The 20,391-nt window shown below is 35.3% G+C and overlaps 3 protein-coding genes across 11 annotated transcripts; all 3 read left to right on the top strand.

The window, feature by feature from the left end:
* The first annotated feature begins 3,231 nt into the window (after positions 1 to 3,231).
* On the top strand, positions 3,232 to 6,325 carry LOC110796702 (uncharacterized). The gene is made up of 4 exons (XM_022001785.2): positions 3,232 to 3,440; positions 3,988 to 4,114; positions 4,255 to 4,469; positions 5,864 to 6,325. Exons 2-4 carry the CDS (start codon positions 4,025 to 4,027, stop codon positions 6,171 to 6,173), a joined length of 615 nt encoding a protein of 204 aa, XP_021857477.1. The 5' UTR covers positions 3,232 to 3,440; positions 3,988 to 4,024; the 3' UTR covers positions 6,174 to 6,325.
* Positions 6,326 to 6,545: 220 nt separating this feature from the next.
* Positions 6,546 to 12,509, top strand: LOC110796701 (uncharacterized). 9 transcript variants are annotated; one of them, XM_056827537.1, is made up of 16 exons: positions 6,546 to 6,984; positions 7,137 to 7,190; positions 7,641 to 7,707; positions 8,643 to 9,048; positions 9,137 to 9,193; positions 9,296 to 9,411; positions 9,597 to 9,741; positions 9,829 to 9,935; positions 10,237 to 10,423; positions 10,520 to 10,689; positions 10,792 to 10,888; positions 11,037 to 11,111; positions 11,239 to 11,292; positions 11,572 to 11,684; positions 11,788 to 11,882; positions 12,145 to 12,509. In XM_056827537.1, the coding sequence occupies exons 4-16, from the start codon at positions 8,977 to 8,979 to the stop codon at positions 12,174 to 12,176; spliced, it is 1,320 nt and encodes a 439-aa protein (XP_056683515.1). In that variant the 5' UTR covers positions 6,546 to 6,984; positions 7,137 to 7,190; positions 7,641 to 7,707; positions 8,643 to 8,976; the 3' UTR covers positions 12,177 to 12,509. The 9 variants fall into 9 exon arrangements, 8 of the variants coding, with proteins under 8 accessions (XP_056683515.1, XP_021857468.2, XP_021857469.2 ...); XM_022001776.2 differs by lacking the exons at positions 6,546 to 6,984; positions 7,137 to 7,190; positions 7,641 to 7,707 and having other exon boundaries at positions 8,114 to 8,652; positions 8,949 to 9,048; positions 10,523 to 10,689; XM_022001777.2 differs by lacking the exons at positions 6,546 to 6,984; positions 7,137 to 7,190; positions 7,641 to 7,707 and having other exon boundaries at positions 8,114 to 8,652; positions 8,949 to 9,048; positions 10,237 to 10,417.
* Positions 12,510 to 13,697: 1,188 nt separating this feature from the next.
* LOC110796703 (protein LUTEIN DEFICIENT 5, chloroplastic) lies at positions 13,698 to 19,794 on the top strand. The gene is made up of 16 exons (XM_022001786.2): positions 13,698 to 13,865; positions 14,001 to 14,163; positions 15,251 to 15,467; positions 15,573 to 15,644; positions 15,754 to 15,864; positions 16,029 to 16,220; positions 16,302 to 16,463; positions 16,548 to 16,643; positions 16,732 to 16,833; positions 17,134 to 17,166; positions 17,316 to 17,396; positions 17,472 to 17,554; positions 18,159 to 18,290; positions 18,412 to 18,472; positions 18,588 to 18,653; positions 19,286 to 19,794. The coding sequence occupies exons 1-16, from the start codon at positions 13,733 to 13,735 to the stop codon at positions 19,427 to 19,429; spliced, it is 1,848 nt and encodes a 615-aa protein (XP_021857478.2). The 5' UTR covers positions 13,698 to 13,732; the 3' UTR covers positions 19,430 to 19,794.
* The last annotated feature ends 597 nt before the right edge of the window (positions 19,795 to 20,391 follow it).

The following is a 20,391-nucleotide window of genomic DNA, read 5'->3' on the forward strand; positions in this document are numbered from 1 at the left end:
GATTTTAGCACAGGGCCTCCGAATTTCCGGAGACGACCCTGCGTACACTAAGCCCACTCGTTTCCTGACAAGTCCGATCGAAATTTTCAAAAAAAAAAAAACAATATAGGCACGGCCCAAGCCAATATGCTCTCATGCTAGGCGGGGCCTTCGTGCCTAAATCTTATTCCACACAATTTAACACACATTGTCTTGTCATGCTTCTCTACCCTTTAAAAATTGGGAGATTAGTTACTGTTCCTTATGAACAGTAACTCCCCATATACTAATTATTTATTTTACTTTTTTTAACTAATTATCCAAATTTCTCTTTAACTATTTGGAAAATTTGTAATTATTAATCCAATCTTTACCCGGTTTTTTTAATTAAGCCTACCTATGCGATATTTCTAAATAATCCAACCTTTATGACCCAACTACTATTATTAAGCCTGGATGACCGGTTACCTGCTACAAAGTCAAGGAAAATTTGTAATTATTAATCCAACCTTTGTCCAATTTTCTTTAATTAAGCCTGCCTATGCGATATTTCTAAATAATCCAGCCTTTATGACCCAACTACTATTATTAAGCCTAGATGACCGGTTACCTGCTACGAAGTCAATGTTAAAAACGTTGACAACCTAAAGTTGGTGTCCCTCCTAAAATATTGGACACGTCATCATCACTTGCCACCTAAACAAGGATTTCATTTTTTTTTCAAAAAACCCTTAACCCTTCTCTTATCTGTACCGTATTTCAATCCCTCTCTCCTCCATTAATGCTGCTTCAACCACAATTGTACTGGTTCATGACATCATCAGCGATTTTCTTGTGGAAATAAGTGACTTCATCCACGCGCATTCAAATTTTGTGAACTTATGAACCTTAGCGTTTTTGTTCCTTTTTTGGTAAATTTTGAATTTTGGGCTTCCTTGATGGTCAGTTCGTAAAAACCCGAGCTGTTGCAATAATATAGTTTTTTTTTTTATGTTGTGGGATGTTGGTTATTGTGGTTTTGTTGAAAATTTAGAAAGAAAAAAAACCTTGAATTTGAAGAAGATCCAGATCCAACAGGCAATTGCTTTACCCCAGCCATAGCAATTGCTGATTATTTTTGATGAACTTCGAATGGAGAAGTATGACTGTATGAGGGATCGACAATGGTGGGGAAGAGGTAGAAGAGAAATAATGGAGAGGAGTGCAGAGATGAAGTTGAAAATCGCAGAGGAGAGAAGAACGAAAATTAAAATAGCAATTAAAGAAAATAAGGGGAATTTTTTTTAAAAAAAATTATAATTGTTATATGCCACGTAAGGGTGAATACCGCCTATAGCAGGTTAGTAACTTGTTAGGCTTAATAATAGTAGTTGGGTCATAAAGGTTGGATTATTTAGAAATATCGCATAGGTAGGCTTAATTAAAGAAAATCGGGCAATGGTTGGATTAATAATTACAAATTTTCCTAACTATTTTGTTAACTACCTTTGTCAAGGTAATAGTCTTATTGAGACTTAATCTAAACACTTCACTGCATATTTCTTAGGTACTTACTCAACTCATACTCCTTAATATAATAATCTTGCTCCTAACTACGAAGTATATTTAGAGTTGGGTACATGTACCAAATGTCTTTTTTGTACTAACTTTATTGATTTTGTTTATTTACGATTTAGTACAACCGATCAATAAGATAAAAACCGATTTTGAGTACACCTAATTATAAATATAGTCGGGAATAAGATAAAAGTTCTCATATTCGTTTGCATTTCCTTTTTTATTCAAATGAAATGTAGAACATGTACTGTGTATAGTATCGAGTTTCGAGTATCCAATTTTAATTTTCAACTCTTTTTGTTGAAAAGAATTCTCATATACTTTTGCATTTCCTTTTTTATTCAAATGAAATGTAGAACATGTACTGTGTATAGTATCGAGTTTCGAGTATCCAATTTTAATTTTCAACTCTTTTTGTTGAAAAGAATTCTCATATACTTTTGCATTTCCTTTTTTATTCAAATGAAATGTAGAACATGTACTGTGTATAGTTTCGAGTTTCGAGCATCCATTTTTTCAACTCTTTTTGTTGAAAAGGAAAAAAACATTGAAATTAGGATAGAATTTTGTCATTATTATATTCTAATTTATCTAAGGTTATAAAACATAGAACATATACTACATAGGGGTGTTTAATTTTCAGATATAGGATCTGATCCGATCGATATGAATTTTTTGGATCGGATTCCCAAAAATCCGAAATCGATCCAAATTCAAAAAAAGTTAAAAAAATTAGGGTGCTAGAACACTATCGGAGCCAAATTTAAATATCCAGCCACACTGCGCGCAACGCGCGCGACCATCCACTAGTTTTCCAAAAAATATGCAGCCCATATATATGGCCCGAGAATTTGTGCTCGTGTCGGGTAGTACTTTTTTCCGTGTTGGGTCGTGTCGTACATCGTGCAGTTTGACCCAGTGTCATCTTTAGTTATCGTAGATTGCCACTCTCTCCTATGTTTTTGTTTCTTCTTATCGCAAAATTTGCTTGTCCTAGTTCCATCTTCACTTAAGGTATTGTAATCGTTAATTGCAGTGTCGATCCTGCCATTTTATGAATTCTAGGTAAATCGAATTGTAAGGGCCCTTACGGCCTTATGTGAACGAGTAATTGTAAGGATTATATTTACGTATATATTTAATAAAAATAATTGATTAGTTAAATAATTATTTTAGTTACTCGTTTCATAAAATACATTCAATTAAATTGACTAAATAACCCAGATTACTAAATACAAAGTACGAGTAATGAATTAGATGCATCAAAATTTTCTTTCAACCTATACAAACAATATCATCTTAGAGGTGTAGGGAATTGTAAATAAAAAATGAAACAACCACTGACATGAACATTACCGATGAACCACAAGTAGTAGAACTGTAAAAGTGTCATAATACACGTCAACAAAAATATCACCACAATAAATCTAGCTAGTGTCATTTCTGAACCCCTAACCATGGACCATAAGCTATTGCACCTCTTCCATAGACTCCAGACTGACTCTGGTTAATTTCTTAGTTACACCATTATCCACCAATATGCATAAAATCACAATTGGTAACTTCTCGCTAAGATTTAAAAATGATCCTGGTTAATTATTCCACCAATATACATAAACAATCATTTGATACACCTTAAACAAAGTTAACCATCTACATAAATAAGAAAATATCAATCATATGTTAAGATATACAGATTACAGAGTATCCATATTTAGAAAGGTATCACTCTATCATTATTACGGTATTACCCCACTTGGTATATTCAAAGAAATGACCCACACTCCGTTACGATATCACCGCTGATTGCCAATTTGCCAAACACTCTCCTCCATTTCTGTTTCCTCTTATCGCAAAATTTGATCCAAACAATCACCCCATCCCAGTTTCCATCTTCACTTCAGGTAATGTGATTGTCAATTTCTTCATTTTTGGTTCAATTTTGTTATTAAAATTGTTGATTAATTGCAATTTTTCAGGTCAACTATTCAATTTTTACTTCAATTTCAATTTTGCATATTGATTTGATTAATTCATGATGCCGTCTCTTGTTAGGGTTTCCGATTTTGGAAATGGACTTTTTTTTGTGTGTGTGTGAATTTTGTACTAATTGTTGATGAATTGACGAGCTTGTGTTGATTTTTTTCCTATGAATTTGGTATATTACGGGAATTCCATTTCCCCATGGTTTTTTCTGGAAATTAGGGTTAAATCATAGGGTTAAAGAGAAATTGGCTGATTAATTGTTGCTAAATGTGATTAATTGTGTTTAGTTTTAGTAGTTTTTCCATTTGCTTGTGATCTTTTGAATTCCCTGTTGATCACATCTATTACTGATGTGTTTTGGTGTATGAATTTTGATTGAGTTGAAAAACTTGGCATTTTGATGCTCGAATCTCGATTACAGAAGTTTAAACACTTGATAACGAACCTAGAATTGCCCTTTTGCAGGAAAAGTCAGGTTCCGGGAGTACATTTGATTGCAAAGATGGGATTGAGCATGAAACAGATGGCTCTTTTAACCTCCTTCTTTGGTGTCTTCTCCTTCCTATGCGGTGTCATAGCTGAAAACAAGAAGGTAAATCCGTAAATGTCGTATATCTAATTATCTATGTTATTCTTGTAGTTCTGTGTATTAACTTTAAAATTGTGGCCTTTTGAATTGCACTGCTTTTAAGTTTTTAGTAAGAGTCTTTATTGTTTTTGCTGGTTGTGCAGCCTGCAGCAGGAACACCAATTTCTGGGAAGGGTGTAGTTATTTGCAAGTACCCTTCTGATCCAACAGTGATTTTGGGGTATATATCTTTTGCCGCACTGATTGCCTCTACTGTTGTTGGGCACATGTCAATATTTTACCCCTATAACAAGAGGGCTATTCCATCTAGTGCCCTGTTCCGCAGCAAAACCATGTTCGTGTTTTTCAACATTGCATGGTATGCTTTCTTCTCCTACTTTGTATCATCATTACTACTAGTGTTACTTTTATGCTTATTTCCATCTATGATGATCCTTGGAGTTCCGCTGTCTCTTTGCATTCTATTCTTTTATACTCCAAAGTTGTTGATGCAAGTAATGTCTTCTTCTGTAAGGACTTCTGGGTGCAATGCAATTGATGAATTATTGATTGTCGTTTCAGCTTGTAAGCCAACTAGCTTGTGTTTGATGAATTAGTTTATTATTGACTTTTTCAACTGGTTTTTCTAGCAAAATCTGTGTACTGATTGCAATTTCAGAGACTTATTTCGAATAACATGTCTTTCTTTTAGGGAATATATGTCCTTTGTCAAGGTGAAAAAACTAAAAACTAGTATTCCATTTCACGGGCCTTTTAAACTAAAGATCTTTCTACTTTTTCTGAAGACAAAAAGCTTTTTCACCTGATTTTAACAAATAATCAACCACAACTGAACTAGTCAGACACTCAGACATTGACAAATTCAGAAGTTGAGACTTGAGAGCTATCAATCTGGAATTCAGCTCAAGCAACAAGAAGTTTTTTTCCCCCTACTGGGAGCTTCCATGTGTTCCTTGGCCTCAGCCTGCGGGGGTTAGGAGAGAAACAATCATTTGCCTCTCTTGTAATTTGATGTTGTTCCATCTCACTGATCTGCCTATCCCGGGTCTTGGCAAGCGCCCCTTTGCATTTTTCCACACTCAATCAAATAGAATCACTCTCCACCTTTCAAGTAGCCCAATTGTGAATGAAGCTCTCTCATTCTGTCTTAGCCTCTCAAGTTTATCTGCTGTCACATTATTTCAGTTCTTTTGCTTTTGACATGGTTCTCCAGTGCTTTTCTCCCTTTTCAAGATTTAATATCATCTCATTTGTGAAGGCCTGGAGTTAATCTTCTTGTCAGTATTCTCATTTCTCACCATCCATATACTGTGCAGGATCATAGCTATTCTGAGGATTTAATTTCTTTGCATCATTTTCCCCTCGTTTGATCATTTACCGAGATCTTATAGAACCATCTCATGACCTAAATACCAAGCTCTTGTTTGACCTATATTTCTGTAAATAGGCTCGGGGAAAATGTTCTGGCGCTTATACATTTAGCTTTAGACGGTTGTGCTAGACGAGTTTAGGTAGTGTGTAATGACTGTAATGTCTGTTGTTTTTCCAACTTGTTGATCGCGAGTACTGTTTCACTTGCATGGATTATGAACGGTAATGAAAATACTGTTCACATGTACAGCTTTAGTGCACCTCTTTAGGGTTACAATGATCATCTGTTATTTAAGCTAGCAAATATCTATCAGTTCAGCAGCAATTTGTTGATTAAGTTTCAGAGATAACATGGCTTTTTTTTTTTGGGCTTTTAAATAGGGTAACCGCTGGTTTAGCTGCCGCATTGCTCCTTTGGCCAACAATTACTGAGCAATTCCATTTAAGTCGTACAGTACATCACAACCCAGCCTACGCTTGCCCTACTGCTAAGACCGGGGTCCTTGGTGGTGGTGCCTTTGTGTCCCTCGACTCATGCCTCTTTTGGTTGATATGCCTCATGTTGGCTAACAATGCTCGAAGTGATTACTTTGAGGAGGTTGAAGATTCTCAGAAAGGGGAGCGCACCCAAGTTATTAATGTTGTACCCCCTATTGGTTCAGAGGTCATGAGCCATGCCAACGTTGCTTAATGGCATACTATATGTGAACGACACTCTTTGGTTTAATTTATTTTTTTAGAAGAAATTGATTCATCAAAATCTTGAAATAAAGATAATGTTGCAAGATCGTGAACACATGATTGGTTTTACATGTATATATGCTTACATGACCTCTATGAGTATCTCTTTTTCGCAAGGAGAGAAAATGCTGTCAGGAATGTTGACGTGAAAAAAGGCTCTTGTCTCAATTAATTTATTTTCCTATCTGGTCAAAAAAGAATCCTTTCTGCTTCTATTTCACTTGACATATTGTACCAAAAATGTCTTATTTGATGCCAATTCCGGATATCGCAAAAATCAAATCTGCTTGATTCAGCCGACTACCAATCCTTTAGACTCTAAGAAGCAAATATTAAAAATACTACTGTGTTATTTTTTCATAATTTTTATATTCATTTGTTATCATTTTGCAAGGAGATCTAAATGGATACAGAGGTATTTGGCAAGAAACTTCCTAGAAAATCATAATTTCCAAGTATTGGAGCATTGTTTCCTTCTCTAGCTTATACCATGCCTTTGCTTTGTATTACAGTAATCTTTCTTTCCTTACATTCTTACATTTTCCAAAATTGGAATATTTCTTTTCCTTATGACCATGGTTAGAAAAATAAAGCAGTTGAGGATCATAGAGGATACTGTATTTAGCAGGCAATTATCTTTTGCGAAGCGACGAAATGGACTACTAACAAAGAATTAGAGTTACACTTGGTGTGTGGTGTTGATTCTGTATTTATAGCCTTCTCTCCTTCTGGTCGCTCAGCTATCTTTGTGGTGACAAAAGGTATTCTTTGTCGACTTATATGTGTTGCTTATTTTTTCTTTTTCATGGTCTCTGAACACGCATGTATCCGTACATGTAAATACACTGCTTACACACTTGGAGGATGTGCTGATTTTTTCTTCTAACTTCTAAAACCTCCTTTGCTTGTTCAGGGCTGGTGATGTTATAAGTCGTTTTGTTGCATTGCCAGAACATTTCCGACAGTTGTAAGAGTCTCATATCATTTTTCTTTTGGTGTGAAGTTAGTACGCTGTAGAATATAGTAAGAATGGTGGCAATTCATTTTCATATTGGATTTCTTGTACAAATGCTTAAAAGAAAATCTAGTAGCAATTAGCAAGCAATGCAGTCTTGTATTAATTGGGTGGTCTCACATTTTATGTTGCATAAATTAACTGTTTTGTAGCCATTTACCAGATTGGGAGGTAATGCCATTTGTGTTAGATTTTGACATTTATACTACAAGGGCGGTGAGTTTAGCAGTCGCTATGCAGGCTGCATAGCGACTTGCGACTTTAAATATATACTCGGATACACATGTATTTGTATTCTTTTCTTTTGGGGTTGTTTATCTTTTTTATATCGGTTTTAGGGGTTTTTAAGATAGAAGGAAAAATATGAAAGTCAAGGTTGTTATTCACTTTATTTTGTTGCAGTTGCAGCTTTTACTTGATATAGTCAACCAGCTTAGAGAACCAACAAAGGACCATATCAGAGTGATCGGTAAACCTTAGCTACATTAATCCTTTTCCTCTCTTCATCATTTTATATGCCAATATATTAGAAGAAACAACTTCACAAAAGGGCCACGGTTCACCTAGATTAATCCTTTTTTAACTTCTCTTCTTCTGCGTGTATTAATCCGATGAATGTGATTTGAATTTTGTGCTCTTATGATGTTTTACAAGAAAAAAAAACACATGATAGTATTCTGGTTTTTATATACATCTAGTATTTTTTTTTTTTTTTCCTATCTATGCTTGTTATACTATACATAGATTTTAAGAACACTTGAATTGTTATAGATGCCATGCACTATTGTACTATTGTCAACAGAATGTTCCATTTTTGCTAATGGTTACTAGGTTAAGAAGAGTTTTTTTTTTGTTGGGGGGGGGGGGGGGGGGGGGGGGTTATAAAAGAGCTAGAAGGGCATTACTGTAGCCTAAGCTAGTTGGCATTCTAGAATACAGAAAAGTTAATTTCAACAATTATTGGGGGGTGGAGGTGTAAATGGAAAATATCAAGGGCAATTTTATATTTCCGTTAATAATATGAAATCTTATGCTATCCAATATGAAAAACGCGTGCAAATGATTGACACACATATTGTATTCATCCCTTCTAGCGCATTAATATGTGAAACAAATATGCGTAGTAATAATTTTCACATGCAATTCAAACTTCCCAATATTAACCGTGGAGTCGTGGACATATAACATATGGTATTGAAGTTCCAATAATTGATTTATATTTTTTGCCCAAGACCCGCCACTGAATACAGAGTATGTATTTACAGCCCAATAATCATATGCTTACTTTTCTAGCCATCAGGACATTTTTTCTTTTTATCATCTCCGGGTTGAGGCTAATGAATTTGCGTTTGTTGCATTTGACATGCTTGAATGGCTTTGTGACGCGGCATCTAAAACATCCAGTACCATTTCGGTAAGTCCAAGGCCTGTCTGCAAAATCATTTTTCTCCTTACATTAAATAACTTTCTCAGGTGAAAAAGAGGAGATTCGGTATTTCTTACGTGAGATCAAGATTAGATTACATTTTCAACTGATAAGTTGATAAGAATTCGAGCTCTTTCAATTTATAGTGTTAATCTTCTTTCCATTTACGTTTATGACTACTATATATGTGGTCATGTTCTGTTTGGCAAAAGTAATTAGGATACATGGATTCCATTGATAAACCAAGCTAAAAGGAGTACTTAAATTTAATTTTTGGCTTACAGGAGATACGAACCCTTGCAAGAAGCGATAATGACAATCGAAGAAGCAAACCTTTCTGAAGAAATTCTTGAGGAGACACTTGCCAGTGTCCAAAAAAGAAAGGTACCATGAATATTTCCTTCGTCTGTTAGCTTTTTTTTACATGAATGCTAACGATCTTAGTGATGATTTCTGTGTTGTGGGCAAGCAGAATGAACTAACAGCTAATCATAATGAAGATGCATTATCTCAACTATCTGATTCCATGGTATATAATACTAATCTGATTTCGTCACCCTGACATATTTTTATTAAGGTTCTTATGGTTTTAATTTGACTGCAATGTTCTTTATCATGCCATAAATATAAGAATGGAGCAGAAAATCGATCACCAAAATCTTCAGAAGAAGTTCAGCAGGCCGAGCCTGAGCACCAACCAAATGAAAATTCTGACGAGAACCAACAACAGTCACCAACTGCAAAAGGGTACGTACAACTGATTTTCCCTGCTTGCTAAGTCTAATTTATGAATGAGTGTATATTCTTGTTTAAATTAGTATACTTTATATCTTGGTCAATGCAGGATTAGATGATGATGGTCTTCTTACTTTACAAATCAATTTTATTCCTATGTATGATCTAACAAGATTAGTAACGCTCATGTATGGCAGCATTCAAGTTACATTGACAAATCAGAGTAGCCCATCGATAAATCTACTGTTAGAAGTGGCTAGTCCTCTTCCTCAGCAAGCTGGAGCGTCGTTTACCAGTCTTCTAACTGCTGAAAGTGCTGCTGAAACCTTGCATCCTCTTAGGGTACTTTTAGATTATTTTTAGTTTCCTGTAATTTATTTACATACATGAAGAACTCCTACACATGAACTGATAAGCATATTTTAATAGGAAACTGTCTTCTCGCAATCGCCAGAGCAGAACAACAGCTCCTTATCATTGCAACAAAGTCAATTCGATTCTTCCCGAGATGGTGTCCTTAACAGTTATTCCTATTCGTAAGACATTTTCCCAATATCATAATTTATATATAGGTTAAGGAAAGTAATAATGTCTCACCCTAACGAGACCCACAAATTAGAAGGTGTACCCGGTTGCATTTAGAGTTACATGTGTGCTTTTAAGCTGTAAAAACGTGCTTTTCATCTGTAAAAATGTGCTTTTAATATAAAAATGTGCATTTTGAGAGGTTAAAAGTACAAAATGACCCGGTTGCATGTAGATCTACATGCAACCGGGTGTACCTTCTACCAATTGAATTCGAGATGGTTTTATTTTGCTTGTCCATGCCTGTTGTAGGAATGGTAATTTAACAGGAATCAATCAATATCCAGAATACAATGGTATCAGCACAAATGGTTATAATTACCCTGTTGCAAGCTTGATTTCCCCAAATTTACAGCTACATTCTTTCCCTGCAAGCTTCCAAGTTCCTCATCACCCAATGCAGTTCCCTATTCAGGCCCCTAACTACTATCAAGTATATGTAAAGCCTCTCTTTAATAATCCTATCTAATTATGTTTAGAAATATTTGTACCTTACTTGATTGTCTCACAACTCAATATGATCGTGGATATATAGCAGCAAGTGCCACTAGGAAGCAGCGGTAACGTATCGCTTTTTAGTACCCCACAGTGGTCTAATCAGAGAACTCTGCAGCAAAATCTAACTCCCTTTGTGCAGCAGAATCCACAGTGGTGTAATCAGATAACGCTGCAGCAAAATCCAATCCCCTTCGGGCAAAATTCAATGTACACAATACAATCTATGATTCTATATGGTTAATAATGGTTGGAAGAATTGTTAATTGACCCTAACATTATCTTGTTTTACTTTGTCACGCTCTTTTTCAGGCAAAGAGGCAACTTTCTGAACTTGCTAAGTTCAGTTTCTGGACAGAATAACATGTATACAGATTCAAGACCACCAAATTTGCAAATGAATCACCAGGTATACATATTGTGATCTTTAATTAAACTGTCAGTGTTAGACTTTAGCAATTGATATTTTTAGCATCTTCATTACAAGTGAAGATCTTTTAAAGTTGTACTAATAAAAAATAAACCGCCTTTTGAATTTCCGCTAATTATGGGATCAGTCAATGGGAAATCAAAACAATATGGAGCCTAGTCTTACTCTGAACTTACATGGGTCATTTGCAAACAATTATCTGGTTGGTTCTATTTTTATTTTTATTTTTATGGTTATACATGCTTGTAACTATCTTGCTCAAAACAATTAACTAAACTAGGACTAAATTTTTTTTTTTTTTTTTTGACATAGTAAAATTTGAATTTCAGCAAGCACATATTGAGGTGGAAAGACCAGCATCTTCTTCTTCTTCTTGTCGTAAGGTCAGTTTATCTTTAGCGTTCATTTTTGTCTTTGTAACTGAGACTCGAGTACAGTATCAAATGTTGCACATGCTGAAGTGTTAGATTCGACTATTTATAATTCTTCCAAAATGAAATGTCAAGTGTCCATGATCAAATGGGTGCTCGAGATGGTCTCAATAGCATAGACTTTTGTTGCTCTCAAAAATGTAAATATATGTAACCCTTTCGACCTTTCCCAGTAAAAAGAAAGGTTCATTCAGCATAAGTTGGTCACATCATACATACTATTATTTGCAGAGGAAATTACCATGGGGAGAAGATACATCTCTGAGGCTGTCGAGTTACCAGAACGAGATTACAGCATCAAGCAGTGGCAGTGCAATCCCTCCGGCTCCTTCTCCTCGTCTAAGGTATATATATTACCAACTCTCATAGCTTAGACTAATTAATCATAAACTCATTGAAAAAAAGAGTAAGAATCTCAACAATATATATGTATTTTCTTGTCTTCAGGCATCCAAGATATGGACTTTATAATCCTGCATATGAACAAATGAGCTTGCCCATTGATCCCTATATCCGGATTTTTCAAGAATTACTAGAAAATGGTAAACATCTCAACTATTCCTAGCGTACCATACTCTCCGCCTCTAAATAATTGGCCACAACTAATTAGAGGTTAAATATTGCAAACAATATTGACTATGTGGAAGCTGAAGGACAATTGTGCTTACCCCTTAAAAAAAAAAGACAATTGTGCTTATTATTAGGGATAAGAAAATACATATGTACAAACATATTGACAATGCAATGTAGTACGGAGTAGTTAGTAACTGGCTAGTCTAAGATCTTTGTTTTGACATTTAACAGATAATTGCCGACGACAGCAAGGAAATCAGTAAGAAGAGGAGTGATAGACTCAAATGGAGTGATGATCGATCCACTACTTGTAGTATTTTGGTAAAATTACGAGTTACGAGTAATTTAGCCAAAATACTCATGAGAAGTGTCATTTTATTCATTTCAAGACGACGAATTGATCATGTTTTATCATTTTTAGCTATTTTCTTTTATGTTTTGTGTTAAGAACCTGCTTACTATCGTCATATGTTGGATGTCTTCTATTAGTTGGTTCACTTCACTTGGACAAAGGATGAAACCTTGCTTGACTTGTAAGTGGACAAGTTATACTTCGAATAATTAGCTAAACTATGCAAAACTGTAGTTAATTAAAAGCTTATTTGATCATTTTGTGTTTCTTATTTTTCTTAAGGAATTTTGTATTTCTTTTATGACCTCAAAATTTGACAATTCAAAGAAAAAAATGTTTTCAAACAGAAATTTTCAAGTTACTCCATTGTATTGTCTTATTGCACTTTTGAGGGTTAAAGTTAAGAACTATTTAATTAAGTTCTCCCTAATTTGCGAAAGACATAGATACAGGTAGTCAAGTGGGATTTCAGAGTAACAACTTTTCGAGAATTTAAATGTATATTTTCAGAGTAACAACTTTTCGAGAAGTCAAAGTTGGCGAATCCGCTTTTAAAGTAAATAGTGCATGGCCAATAAGCTTTAAAAGCGGATTTGCCAACTTTGAGGAGCTTGGTCACACCACCACTTACGTGCCCTTTCTCTTAATCCTAATTTTAGTTTGTACGAAATGGTATCTTTTTAATGACAATTTCACATAAATTAATTTTATTTGTTTTACATTATAATCCAATTAAAAAATTCGTATAATTTCCTATAATGCATAGACAATATAACCAAATTTTTTATTAAGAATCTCGTACATCACACGAGTTAAAAACTACGAGTAATTAGAGTATTATTTTTAAGAAATACTCTCTTGCTCTCTTAAAACTTTGTCTAAACTCAAGTGTTGCGTCAAAAGTTGATGTAATAGAATTTAAAACATCCGACGTAAATGAAAAGTTAACTATACACTAAAGAACAGAGAAAATATGTTTAATGCTTATACATTGTGTACAATCTTTTGATTTATAGTCTATGTTACCCAGGCATAGGAACCCATGCGGGTACGTGTTCAAGTGTCTGACTCGACTATTTTGTGAAAGAATTTCATGATTACGATCCAAAATGAAATGTCTATTGTCCGTACTCATGTAGCCATGTTCGAGTCTCTGACTCGGCTATTTTGTAAAAGCATTTCATGATTATGGTCCAAAATGAAATGTCCAGTGTCTATACTTATGTAGTAGTCATGTCCAAGTGTCAAAAATCTTTCATGGATCACGAGGATACTTGAAGTAAAATAACGAGTTCAATTAACATATTATTATAATATTATCCATAAAAATGAAGACTTCACACGATTATGGGATTTATGACAATATAATATTATTATCCATAAAAAATTGCTACAGTACAAAATTAAAAAAATATCTGGCTTTTTTTAATACATACAGTTCTTAAATCTTGTTTGCTTCAGAGCTCCATGGCTGCCCACGTATCAGCTCTCCAACCTCTTTCTCTCTCATCTCATCCCCTCAATCTTCAACTCAAGCTTCTTCGCGTCAATTCTCTCAAATTCCCAAACCCATCTTTTTCATCTTCTCGATCATTACATGGTATTTCCCTTTTCTTTTCTACCAAAATCCTCAAATTTTTTGAATTCAATGTATTCCTCATTCTCACTGTTTTAGTCTTTGAAAAATGTAAATTTTGTTGTGGATTGTTCTTATTCTTTCTCAAAATTGTTGCAGGTGGATGTAAATGGAGCTTAATTACTTGTTCTTCCTCAAATGGGTCGAGACCCGGCCCGATTGATGATGGGGTGAAGAGCATTGAAGAGCTTGTGGAGGAGAAAAGGCGCGCAGAATTGGCTGCTCGGATTGCTTCTGGGGAATTCACTGTTAAGCAGTCTAGGTTGGTAATGCCTTATTTACCCACTAATTTTTACCAATTCTTCTTCATTTTTTGTAATTGGGGTTTTTGATTATACATTATTGGAAATTTAGGCTAAGAAAGAGAGAATTTAGGGTTTTGTAACTTTTTATGAACTGGTTGATTCATGTTGGAATGATTATTAATGGACATATGGTGCTTATTTGATTGATTTTGATTGTTTTATGTCATAATTGATATACATGGTAAAATGACCCTTGGATGTTGGTTGGAGTCCTTAGAGAAAACTGTAGGAAGTAAGAATCACATAGAAATAAAAGACAGATTATGATGGTTTAAGTTGGGATGCTTTAATGATCAATTATATTTCCACTAGATGTTTTGTGTGTGCCAAATGCCAATGCTGCAATGCAATCGCTTCGATTAGCTGGGGGTTTATTGTGCAATGGGATGGGAATGACATTGGTAGTGGAGAAGTTGCCGAATACCTTCTAGCTACACAAATCACAATGCATTCACTGGTATTTAGTTATGCTATATAAGAGTACATAGGATTATTGTTTATGAGAAACAATCTTGATGATGAATTTGTTATGCGTGTTGATCTCTGGTAAAAACTACTATGTTGTGGAGCTCTAGATTTGACTTCATCAAACAAGATATACAATAGTTCGATTTTATAGTCAAAGACAATGCAACTTCCTATATGCTTGACTCTTGAGTATATAGTATATTGATCTTGTGCAGATGGATATCCAAAAAGAAGAAGAAAAAAAAATCTTGTGCAGATGAAATTTTTAGAAGCATGCTCTTTGAATTTTCTTTTCCACAAATTTTATTAATTTCTCAGCTTCTTTTAATGTTATAACTCTTACTAGTCTTCTACTTGAAACACTCATATAACTATTTCCATCTGAGTTTGACAGCTTTGATGCCTATATCAAATTGAACCATAAGAGAAATTTTCTTATGTTTTTCTATTACGATTCAGCCAAAGCATTTTTTTCAAGTATACCATTTTGTTCTTGTAGCCTTTTAGGTCAATCATTTTAGCCTTTGATGTTAACCTCATAACTTGCTTTGCTTTGTCTTTGCTCGTTTGCTGCAGTTTTTCTATGAAATTGAGGATCAATCTGTCAAAATTAGGACTTCCTTCAAATATTCTGGATTTTGTGATCAAACCTTTCGAAGATTATGAAAAGTTTTCTCAAATTCCTGAGGCTAAAGGAGATATAGCAGCTATTCAAAGTGATGCCTTCTTTTTGCCTTTGTACGAGCTCTACCTCACTTATGGTGGAATATTCAGGCTGAACTTTGGGCCAAAGGTTGGTTTTATTCGTTTTCCATGGTTTTCTGTACATGATGCATGGATGAGCTAGATGTATTAGCGTATATAACATCTCTGTTTTATTAATTTGCTGTCACTGCAGTCGTTTCTTATTGTTTCTGATCCTGCCATTGTTAAGCATATCTTAAAGGACAACTCTAAGGCTTACTCTAAGGTATGGAATTCGACAATTGTTGTATCAGCTTTCTCATTTATCCATTATTATACGTGAGATGCAGTGAAGAAAATTATTTAGATATATTCATTCTGATTTCCTTGATCAGGGTATCTTGGCAGAAATTCTAGATTTTGTGATGGGAAAGGGACTCATCCCTGCTGATGGGGAGATATGGCGTGTCCGGAGACGGGCTATAGTTCCTTCATTACATATGAAGGTAGTATGACTGCTTTTACAATATTGTTGACAACTTCAATTTTTCTCTTTCCATGTTGATTTGATTGTGATATTCTCTCCTTTCAAATGCAACTTGATGTTAACCACATTATTCTGGAATTCATATGATGGACTATCAGGCTTGACACTCCTATTCCCTTTCAGTTTGTGACAGCCATGATCGACCTCTTTAGCCAAGCTACAGATAGACTTTGCAAGAAGCTAGACACTGCTGCTTTAACTGGAGAAGCAGTGGAAATGGAATCACTTTTTTCACGTCTAACACTGGATATTATTGGAAAAGCAGTATTTAATTATGATTTTGATTCTTTGACAAACGATACTGGAATTATTGAGGTATGTTGAAATCCTTCTCAATCTACTTAGTATGGTCCTTTCACTTAATATTATATAGCCTCATTTTATTCTCTAGACCAGGCAGTTTATGTTGTTTTGAGAGAGGCAGAGACCAGAAGTACTGCACCAATCCCTGTGTGGGAGATTCCCATATGGAAGGATGTGTCCCCTAGATTGAAAAAGGTGAATGCGGCACTCAAGTTGATAAACAAAACACTAGATGATCTGATTGCAATCTGCAAGGTGAATGATGGATTCCTTTTTGTAGCTATGCTTTATGTAAGTTGATAATGGTTGCTTATTATTTCTTTTCAAATATACGTGCAGAGGTTAGTAGATGAAGAAGAACTTCAATTCCATGAGGAGTATATGAATGAACAAGACCCTAGTATTCTCCATTTTCTTTTGGCATCAGGAGATGATGTATGGAACTATTTATGTATCGTAAATTCATGAGATTGTTTCTCTATTATTAACCAATTGATTAAAGGCAATCTTGACCTCCATGTAGGTTTCCAGCAAGCAACTTCGTGATGATTTAATGACTCTCCTAATTGCTGGGCATGAAACATCAGCAGCAGTACTAACATGGACTTTCTATCTCCTGTCTCAGGTTTACAGTTCTACCACATCATTTATTTACCACCATTTTTTAATTTTTTTGATTTCTTTGTACTTGTTCTCCCTGTTGCGGACTTGCTTCTGCGTATAATTTCCCACCAGTTGTCTATTTATTATGTAAGACATGATTCTGGAAAGTGGAAACAGTGAACTATGTAATATGATTAATATCTGCAGCAAATCTGTATCTAAATGTCCTGTATGCTAATTATTGTGTATACTTTTTTGGTTCTTGATGTGTATGATCTGCAAGAATCCTTGAGTTTAACGGTATTTCATTTACTGCCTGCAGGACCCGGGAGTTATGGCAAAGCTTCAAAATGAGGTAACATGAATCATGCTTTAGGGAGCTTTACTGACAATGTTGGGTTTTCAGAACGCCGCCTCTCTTAGGAAGGGAGGGAACTGAGAAACATATAGTCTTCCATTGAATTGTTGCAACTACTTATTCATGTGAACTTGTACCTTGCTTAGGTGGATACGGTGTTGGGAGATAGAATTCCAACAATTGACGACTTGAAGAACCTAAAATACGCAAGTCGAGTGATAAATGAAGTAAGAGCACTTTTCTTTATTGTTTGCTTGTTCTTGGCTTCTTGACCTTATGTTTTTGTATATTGCCTTTTGTAGTCTTTGAGGCTTTACCCGCAACCACCTGTCTTAATTCGCCGATCTATTAAAGAGGACATGCTTGGACCATATCCAATCAAAAAGTAAGTTTTGATGACATACTAAGTATTAAAACAAGGAAATCCGCTTCAAATGACTCTATTGTGCTTAAATTTCTTATACGCATGAAAGTGGTGCCTTTTGCTCAAGGAAAAGCGAGGGTTTTCAGCTCTAATTATATCACCTATTCTATACTCTAGTCTTCCTGAATGTTCTGTTTGGCAATTACATGAACTGAAAAATTTATTTAAGTTTAACATGTGACCCTACATTTCTAAACTGTGCTTATAGCAATTAGGTCAACATCAATGTAGAACATAACGGTGAAAAATGGAACAAAATCAAACTTTTCCTCGCAGATCACCTAGGAGACTACTCTCTTGCTTTTTTCAGCTCCACTTAGAAGTAGACTCAAAAGTGGCAAGTAGCAAATAAATAAACTACCTTTTGATCTAATTATCTGTACCATATTTCCATCTGTTGATCTTTGTACCTTGACTTGTTCCAGTACTTTCTAATTTTTATGGAATATCTTTGATGCATAGAACCCTTTTACAGTATTTCCACATTTGATTTCTTTGACTTTGTAAACTCCCTTCTTTGGATGATTCTTTATGACAAAATATAAGAATGAACTCTTTTTGACAGAGATGAGGATATTTTCATATCCGTTTGGAACTTGCATCGTAGCCCAACTCTCTGGGAGGATGTAGACAAATTCAATCCCGAAAGGTGGCCGTTGGATGGGCCTGGACCAAACGAGACTAACCAAAACTTCAGGTATCTTCTCTTTTACTTCACTGAATACTAGAATGTGCTACGCAATTGAAACTTGGCTCCTCATTCGAGCTGATATTTCACGATGTCATTTAGCTTATCCTTTTCATTTATGCGTTTTAAGATACCTGCCATTCGGTGGAGGTCCACGGAAGTGTATAGGGGATATGTTTGCTTCCTACGAGGTACGGAGTAACAAACATCTTCTTACAAATTCAAAGGCAGCCCTAATATAGTTCTACTCTTTCTCTCAGCTTGGATCAATTTTGAGTCTTACAAATCCACTGTTTGGTTTCACAGAACGTAATAGCATTAACAACACTTGTTCGACGATTTGACTTTGAGCTGGCACCTGACGCTCCTCCTGTAAGACATTTGCCTTATTTTCTAAATTAAGATACATGAATTCATTCCCGATAATTATTTTTTCCGTAATAGCATTAACATGAGACTTGTGTTCGTAATAGCATTAACATGAGATGTGTGTCAAACTATACCTGTTCTACGGGCCGGTTAGGTCGGGTCAGAACTAAATGGGTCGGGCTTAGTCTAAATTTATGTTGGTCGGGTCGGTCGGAATTAAACAGGTCGGGCTGGGCTTTGTTTTGGGTCTACGGGTGCGTTCTATTCACCTGATTTTCACTTATTTTTTCTGAACTTATCAAAACTTATAACTTATTTTAGTTATAAGTTGTACTTGGCCAATCCTTATTTTTCCTGAACTTATCTTATATGAACTTATTTTTCCTAAAATAAGTGGAAATAAGGTGAACAGAACATGGCCTACATGTTCTTCAAATGGCTTTACATACGAACGGGCCGGGTTTTACAAATATTTAATAAAGTGACGACGTTCCACTACTAATTTGAGTTTACAATGGACTTCAAACATATGCAATGGTTGGACCTTTGTGACTCACAAGGTCAAGCCTAAATGAAAAAAACGATAAGGAAACGGATGAATGGTTATAGTAACTTTCTAATCAATATGTATGCAGGTGAAGATGACCACAGGCGCAACCATCCACACAACAAATGGGCTTATGATGAGGGTTAGGCATAGAACAACATACCCTATTAAACCCACAATCCCTGTTGTGGAGACTGCTTCTCCTGCAAGTATTATTGAAGCTGCTATATGATTAAGATCAAAATGCCCATTTGTCTGTTTGTACAGAACGAGAACAAAGGACCGAGAGAGGGAGTAACTAGCTAGCTTTCGTTTGGACTGGCACGTCTTCATAAAACGGACAAGTGAGCAACATCTCTAGTTATTCATAAGTTGATCTACAGTTCGAACACCCCCTCCTCCATCGTATAAGCCCGTTGTTGAATTGTTGGCCGATTATTTTGTAAATTGTGTCATTTTTTCCGTACTGTAAAGATTTAGAAATTACAGAAGGAAATCTCACAGGAAATTTGAATTGTATATTTCATGTGCCAGTGTAGCAATAGACTAATAGTGTAAAATACTGACTATAAAATTATTATGATTTTTTTTTTGGTATTTCCCAGTTTGTTGATTTGGTGGACTTTTATGGTTAAGGGCCTATTATGCGTTATACTGTAATATTTTATGGAGATATGCAATCAGGGAAATTTTATGTGGAATTCAACCGTTATCTTATCAGGAACTGTATTGCATTATACGGAGTATCAGATAAAGTTTGACGGTGGTTTCTGCGTGGAAATTCTAAGTATAAAATGAGTGGGGAGCTCGTCCGGGTAGGCGAGTAACGTCCTATCCTTGGGAGACTCGTGACCTACAAAATCAACAAAGTGAGGTACCTTTGTAGTGGTGTTTTCGAGAAAAATCCTCTCTGATGCTCAAGTCAGTTGCATGTTGCAAGCTAGAGAGAGAGTCGGGAAACATTGAATACCTTCGTAGTGATTTGGGTCATTATTTATAGGGATACAGGGAATGACATTTGGTATAAAATGAATGCGTTTGTAGGGGTGTAAATCCAGTCCACCTTGAGGTTGTCATCAGGGGTATTTTGGTAATTTTATAGGTTTTGGATGTGAGTCCCATGGGGCCGAATAACTGCAGCTGAAATTTTAGGTGAATACAAATTTTTATACTAGACGGTCTTACGCAAAATAC

The sequence above is a fragment of the Spinacia oleracea genome, chromosome 4 (genome assembly GCF_020520425.1).
Source record: "Spinacia oleracea cultivar Varoflay chromosome 4, BTI_SOV_V1, whole genome shotgun sequence".
Taxonomy (NCBI): Eukaryota; Viridiplantae; Streptophyta; class Magnoliopsida; order Caryophyllales; family Amaranthaceae; genus Spinacia; species Spinacia oleracea.